This window comes from Hibiscus syriacus, unplaced genomic scaffold, assembly GCF_006381635.1.
Source record: "Hibiscus syriacus cultivar Baekdansim isolate YM2019G1 unplaced genomic scaffold, ASM638163v2 tig00111100_pilon, whole genome shotgun sequence".
In the NCBI taxonomy this organism is placed as follows: Eukaryota; Viridiplantae; Streptophyta; class Magnoliopsida; order Malvales; family Malvaceae; genus Hibiscus; species Hibiscus syriacus.
In genome coordinates, this window is record NW_024062985.1 from 83690 (window position 1) to 91925 (window position 8236).

Below are 8236 nucleotides of genomic sequence, written 5' to 3' on the forward strand. Positions count from 1 at the left end.
TGGGTTATCAGATAAATTGTAATCAATTTAATTTGTTGGGCACAAGTTATCACATATTTGTAAAATAAATAAAAGAAATAACACGTGTATCGTACAATTGCATCATACAATTTATTTAATTCGAATATATATTGTACAAGTAGCTCTTATATTATTGGTGGAGTTGTTGATACACTCTATGACATAATGAAAATATTAATCTGGAGATCTCCTCTGCAGATACAAGTACAATTGACGATAACCATGAACAACAGTACAAAGTATTACCTTGAAAAAGGGAAAATGTAACACAGATCCAAATGTCAAAATCCATTGACAGATACTACCGGTCTTTCTATCAAAAGGGAAAATGTTCATACTCCTGGTCAAAATTATCCAGTAAAAAGTGCTAAAATTAGCAAAAACAAAACTATACCCAAAACATGTATAGTTATATAGAAGGACAAATCTCTTACCTAAAATAAGGCAACGAACAACCACAGTGTAAAGATGCCGAGAGCCAAGAGTACAACAGGTTGCTGGAACACAAGATGATGGTGATAAAGACACTAAAGATGAATATTTTAACACCAATGCATCTTGTGGGAACTTTGGCATGTGTTTTATGTAGCAGCAAATTCTCTCAGGACTTGTTCAACCTGCTCAACTACCCCGAGCTTTTTAAGCCATTGAGCCAGTATAGCTGAAGCTTCTTTTCCAACCACAACTCCATCTCTCTCCAAATCCATGAGAAAATCCAGGGCCTTATTAAGCTTGTTCTGCTTTTCATAAGCAGCCAACACCAGCGCTACACATTTGTCGCTAGGCTCGAGACCAGCTCTCCTCATGTTTTCGAAGGCAATATGTGCCTCTTCACTTTGACCCGCCACTTGATATGCGTTTATCAGGAGCCCGCAGAGTTTAGCATCGGGAGAGATACCGGCAATCTGAAGAGCACCAAACACTCTTTGTGCACCTTTGGTATTACCATTCATGGAGTAGGCTCTCAACAGGGCCTTGTAAACCTCACTTCCAGCATAGATTTCTTCGTTATCCATTTCTCTAAGCAAGCCCTCCCCTCGTTCAGGCATTCCTGCTCGGATGTAAGCCATAATCATAGCGCCGTATGATCTTTTATCGAGTTGTTGGCCAAGCAGCTTAATCTCTTCGAAGGTATCTTCAGCTAACTTAAGATTTCCAGCCTTGCTGTACATGTGAACCATGGTGGTTAGAGTTACTTGATCACAAATGAAACCTCTTCTCTTCATGGAAACGAGAATATTTTCAGCTTCTTGGAGCCGGTTTTGCTTCCCATAACCATGGATTATCTTAGTGTAATCACGAATATTGGCTTCAAAAGTTTCTTCAAGCAGCGCAATTTCTGCCACCTAGATAAAGAACAATAAGACATGAAGCAAACACCATTTTCTTTCCCTCATTGCCATGGTGCAGCCAAAGGAGTTTTGAATTCAGAACCACAAGTAATAAACTAGTCTTAATTGTGATTTATAATCTCCAAGCTACCCGCAGAAGCTATACATATTTTGCTCCAACTATTCATCTATCATTCAAATAAATGGAAAAACTTTAAAAAAGGTTGAATTTACCCGTGCCAGATATCCGACACACACACAACCAATATGTTAGGTTAATCAACAAGTAAAAAACAATAACTACTCCTCGTCGATATTGACCAGTGCTGTATAAGCAAGATATCATTCCAGTAAACAAATCATACATGCATTGAAACATTACATTTGTAAATACACCCTATGTTACTCGAGATCGGGTGTAAGTGTCGGATGCAGATATGGTTAGATTTTTCTAAGTTGTTCCATATATTCGAAGGATACTCCGAGGTCATATCACATATCAAGTGTCGGGCACAGGTATTTCATTAAAAAAATGAAGAGTCCTAGCACCATAGAATAAACCCCTAATGCCCCCTTCTCCATATTCCCTACCAATGAACTAGTAAGACCAAATGCACAAGTACAGCCATTTCAGAATAATATCATGTATGGAGTTGGAACTTGGAAATTGTCGAAAAATTATAGTTTCCAAACATTATACAATTCATCAAAAGAACCTCAACCAATTTATTCTCAATCAGAGTAAAATAAAATGCATTAACCCATTAATAAAATACATGTAGAAATGAATTGAAATAATGAGAAATGTAAACCATACCTCGAAAAAAAGAGGATGTTCCATTATCTTCAATTCTTTAAGAACGGCGAGCCAGTCAGCTCTCCTGGGCTTCATAACTTTGACCCAAGCACCCAATAAATCTTTCAAACTCCCTTTTTGGGGACAGAAACAAATAACCTGTTTCATCAGAGCTTTATTTCGCTTTGTCATTTTAACCGGAAGCTTATCGATCACATGTTTCTGCTCTTCTGTGATGTCTGGACCAATCTCAACCCACTTAAACCTTCTTTTTTCTTCATTTGTTTCTTTTAACCCTCTTTCCTCTGCATTTATGAAGGCAGTTTGTGGTTGTTTACTGAGTTTACAAGAACTGGGTTTTGCTGGTTGTTTTGGGGATAATAAATGGGTTTCCACTTCCCCAGGATTTTGGGTGAATTTGCTTGTTGATGAATGGGTACGTTGAGTAAGAACAAAAAGGCATATTACAAGCAGATGCGACCATCATTACAACCAAAAATAGAGAGAAATATGAAGAAAATACCACATCCGTGTCTGGAATTGAGATGAAGTGAAGCGGCGAGAATGGATTTGAGAATATTCTTTCGGTCCTGGGTTTCTTTTGGAAAATAAAGATTAGAGAGATGGGCTAAAGCCCAAAGGCTCCATGAAAATAAGTAAAAGTTTCTACTTATCAAATGAGATGAGGTATATTGTAATCAAAATTTTAAATTTTGATATTATGATTTTTAATGATTTTTTATAATTTATAATTTAAATTAATTTATTGAATATAATTAATTATATAAATAATAATAATACAATTTAAAGATAAAATTACTAAAAGGATTATAATTAGAATTTATATTTTAATTATAATGATTATGAAGAAAGACTTAAATTGTTTTATATAAAAAATCCATTAATATTTAAATAAAAAAATTGAGAGAAACAAAAGTATCATTTGATTAACCTTTAAATTAAAAAAGACTTAAAATTTTATTATATTAAAAAAATTTAGTAGAAACAATGGTCTCTCCCAACCTCTAGATAGATATGTCCCAGCCTATAAATTAAATTTTAATTATTCATATAACGCACGAACTAAGTTACTTAAGCGGTTGAATGTATTATTGTTATCCTTAGAAGTTCTAAATTTGAGCATCAGATACTATAAAAATGTTTAAACTTTCATTATAAAATCTTTAGATCAAATATTATTTTGTAATACCATGGATTAATAAAAGAATATTCATATAATTATATTGGAAACTAATTATTATAATATACAAACCAACAGAATCATAATATATTTACATCTAGATTAAAATAATTTTAAATATAACACATATAAAACTTAAACTAAAATAAATATAAACAAATAATTTGCAAATAATAATGACACAAAACAATATGAACACTCGATTTCTTAAAATCAAATCTTATTAATCCAGACCACATTTCTTGGTCGTTATTGAAAAATATAGATGATAATTTATTAGGTTTAGGATTATAACTTGATTGACTCGATTTAGAAGTTTGCGAGTTTAAAATTATTAAATTAAACTCGAATTTAAAATTTAAAATTAAAACTCGACTCGAGTTAAAAAAAATTGTTACAAATAATATGTAACAGTACTACTGTTTAGTTATCTCTATTTAAAATTCGCTAGTTAAATAAATTATAGCATCATATTTACTTAAATAAATTGTTATGAATAAGTCACGTATTCAAAAAACAAGTTTAATTTCTTACACGTGCCAGGTATTTCTATTATAAAGGTGATATTAATTTATTTATTATTAATAATGATTAATTTAATATCTCTATTATAAAATTTAACTTACATTAATCTTTTTATCACATAAATTAGTTTAAATTGATTCATCTACTATTAAATAATTTGATAGTTGTTATGAAATAAAAAATAAAATGAAAAAAATAAGGAGAATAATAGATATGAGAATAAAGAGAAATATGTTTTATTATCTTAATATGAATTGTATACAAAGTTTTCTCCAAATATTATATTTATAGGCATAATGAGTATATACCGTATAGAGCTATAAAATTCTAATGAATACTAAAGTCATAATAATAATTTTGATATGAAGTCACCAGTTTTATTAAAAAGAGAAATATCCAGAATTACAATGAAGCTATATAATCATAATAATAAACTAAATACATAATTAGAATATTTCCCTGTTGATACAAGAAGTTAGTCACTTGATATCATACAAATACCATATAAGGAAAAAGTAAAAATACAACCAAAAACTCGAACAAAAGATAGATACAAACAAATTTAACTATATTGACAAACGAACAATAAAAATGAAATCTAACTATTAAAAGACTACCGAAAAACCGCGAATTAGAGTTGAATGATGAGAGAAAACTATACGCAAACACAAACAACATATCAAAATCTAATTCGAGAGTCAAAAGTAAGAAATATCAACATGATGGTAAATAAGCACCATCTTAATTAATCGATGCAATGTTAAATCTAACCTTAAAAAAATAAATGAAAATAACAATAAAAAAAATGATAACATATAAAAAGCATATGAAAATGTGTGTTAAAAGCAAAATTATTAAAAAAAAATTAAAAACAAAAGAGAATCAGAGATGTCATATAAAGAAAATAAGAAATACACGTGGTCAGAGACCATCAGAGGCAAAATATAAGAGGGGCATGTTGGGGTTCATGGCCCCTTCAAAATTGAAAAATTATAGTTTAGTCCCTTAATTTTTTTAAAGAATTTAATTTAACCTTCACAATTTTTTTTAGAAATCCAGTTTAAGCTTTAAATTTTTTTAATATTCTTAATTAAACCCTTCCATAATTTTTAAAAAATTCCATTAAGCCTTTCAAATTTTCAAAAAATTTAGTTTTACCCCAATTTTTTGAAAAAAAAAAGTAAATTGAACCCTTCAAAAAATTTGAAAATTTTAATTTAAATCCCTATTAAAAAAAAATTAAGTTGCCCCCAATTCTATTACCAATTTCCGCCATTGGCGGCCATCATTAAGACTAGTATCATCACATGTCAATCAAATATAAAAAAAGAGCAATCGGTTGGAAAGAAAAACCTAAACAAATGTTCACGACACACTCTCATGTCTATGAAGATAATGTGTATCGTTAAAATCTTACTAAGGTAAAATTGTGAAAAAAATCTTAACGAAGGAAAAATAATACACATATACTTAATACACATAACATGTTACTGTTAAAGTTAAAGAAAGGGGCTGCAATTTCAACAAAGGAGGGGCTGTTTTTTCAACAATATTTGGCTTGATTTTCAAATATAGGCACCGAAAATGGGGAAGTCAAAAGGGGTTGATATTGTTGATTTTTTTGTAATGGTTAAATCACACTTTTAGTCATTGCACTTTAGGGTATTTTCAAAGATTAGTCCCTAAGCTTCAATTATAAATACCCTAGCTCATTTAGCTTCAAAATCATCCCAAATCATTTCTTTCTCCCAATACTAAAGAGCTTTCTTGTGAGTAGTGAGTGTTTTGTAAACACCTGTAAAATTTCTCTCTTAGTAAAAGATCTGCAGCAGTCCGGAGACGTAAGTAAAATTGGCTGAATTCCGCTATCAATTTCGGGTATTATTTTTTCGCTTTTATTTCGCATTCTCACTAATCTAGTTATAGGGAAATTACTTGTACTCGGGTTTATTTCCCAACAATTGAAGCAAAAATTGTCGAAGCAGTTTGCAATGAAAGATCTGGGCACTGCAAAGCAGATTATTGGGATGAGGATCAAGAGAGACACAAAGTCAGGGACTTTGATGTTGTCACAGGCTGAGTACATCAACAAAGTACTCCCCAGGTTCAACATGCAAGATGCTAAACCATTAAGTACACCTTTAGGTGTTCATTTTAGACTCTCCAAAGAACAGTCACCAAAGACGGCGAAAGAACATACACACATGGTGAAGGTGTCGTATGCCTCAGCAATTGGAAGTCTAATGTATGCCATGGTTTGTACCAGACCAAATATTGCTCATGTAGTGGGAGCTGTTAGCAGGTACATGAATAACCCAGGCAAGATACAATGGGAAGCATTCAAATGGATCATCAGATATATGCGAGGTACCACAAACAAAGCATTTTGTTTCAAAGGTGGAGATACAATACTGACAAGCTATGTAGATGCTGACTTAGCCGAAAATATCGACATCAGAAGAAGCACTACATGGTATGTCTATACTCTAGGAGGAACTGCAGTGAGTTGGGTTTCTCAACTACAGAAGATAGTTGTTCTCTCCACAACTGAAGCATAATAGGTCGCTATTACGGAAGCCAACAAGGAGATGGTTTGGCTCCAAAGTCTCTTGGAAGAGTTAGGCAATAAACAAGAAAACAATATATTGTATTGCGACAGTCAAAGTGCTATCCATCTAGCGAAGAATCTGTCTTTTCATTCCAGAATGAAGCATATACAATTGCGATATCATTTTATTCGGTCTCTTCTGGAAGATGGGATTTTGAAACTTGAAAAGATTAGTAGAGCTCAAAATTCGACAGACATGTTAACAAAGACGGTGACCACGGACAAACTGAAGTTGTGTTCAGCTTCAGTTGGCATGCTAGAATAAAAAGACCAGAAATAGTGTTGCATTGGTCTATGTGTGAAGAAATATTGAAATCAGTCTTCAAGTGGGAGATTGTTAAAGTCAAAGAAAGGGGCTGTAATTTCAACAAAGGAGGGGCTGTTTTTTCAACAATATTTGGCTTGATTTTCAAATGTAGGCACCGAAAATGAGGAAGTCAAAAGGGGGCTGATATTGTTGATTTTTTTTTTGTAATGGTTAAATCACACTTTTAGTCATTGCACTTTAGGGTATTTTCAAAGATTAGTCCCTAAGCTTCAACTATAAATACTTTAGCTCATTTAGCTACAAAATGATCCCAAATCATTTATTTCTCTCAATACTAGAGAGCTTTCTTGTGAGTAGTGAGTGTTTTGTAAACACCTGTAAATTTTTTCTCTTAGGCAGCAGTCCGGAGACGTAAGCAAAATTGGCTGAACTCCGTTATCAATTTCGGGTATTATTTTTCTGCTTTTAGTTCGCATTCTCACTAATCTGGTTATAGGAAAATTACTTGTACTCGGCTTTATTTCCCAACAGTTACCTCATTAAAAACCTTATCAGAAAAATCCAATGAGACAAAACTTCGATTAAGGAAAAATAGTACACCACATTTTTACTATCATCATGATAATATCACATAAGATCTTTAAGTATTTATAATTCAATCTTTAATACAATTTTCAAATTTTGAATAGATAATACACCAATGAATAAAACTTTTAAATTACCACTTGAATGAATTCATCAAATATTTATATCACTACTCTTTTGAAGATCACGAGAGAGAAAACTTTAGGTTAACAACGGTAATGAAATTTAGGATTAGAGATTTTAGGGGTTTTGTGGAGTTATAGAGAAATTTAGTTTTAATTTTTTAAGTTTTTAATGAAAATTTTAAAATATTTATAACATGCCATGTGTCACATTTTGATTAATTGACATTTTTTTAACGATCGTAACAAAATTAAACTTAAAATGGTAACGTAGAAAATAGTAGGCACTTACTTCAACAAAAAAAAACCAGACACCTAAAGTAAATATATATATAATTTGAATACTTATATTTTTAATTAAGTCTTCAAATATATAAATAAAATTTTGATATTAATTCAATTATAAATAATTTTAAAACAAATATATTATATAAGAGATATGATCATGTTACACAATATAAAACTCTTTTAGTTTTACACAGATTTAGGATCGTTGGATGAGTGAAAATAGATGCTTAGATTAACAGTAGGAAATGTAAATATATTCACCAGAAATAAAAAATAAGGAGTCAATCTCAGCCATCTATTTTTACTCATCTAACGGTCATAAATCTATGTAAAACAAAGATGTTTTACGTTAGGTAAGTGGATCATAACCCATTATACAATTTTCATATTAAATATGCATTGATGATATATTGAAAATAAATTTAATAGTTTCTAAATTTGAATCATTCAACGCTGAATGTAGAACCGTTCAACATTCAGCGCGTTTGTTT

At 31.2% G+C, this 8236-nt stretch overlaps 1 protein-coding gene across 1 annotated transcript; it reads right to left on the reverse strand.

The window, feature by feature from the left end:
* Positions 1–283: 283 nt before the first annotated feature.
* Positions 284–2703, reverse strand: LOC120153411 (pentatricopeptide repeat-containing protein At1g01970-like). The gene is given in 4 exon segments (XM_039165363.1): positions 284–361; positions 456–1367; positions 2170–2532; positions 2534–2703. Coding segments are annotated over 3 exon segments (1230 nt in total). The 5' UTR covers positions 2636–2703; the 3' UTR covers positions 284–361; positions 456–602.
* Positions 2704–8236: the final 5533 nt, after the last annotated feature.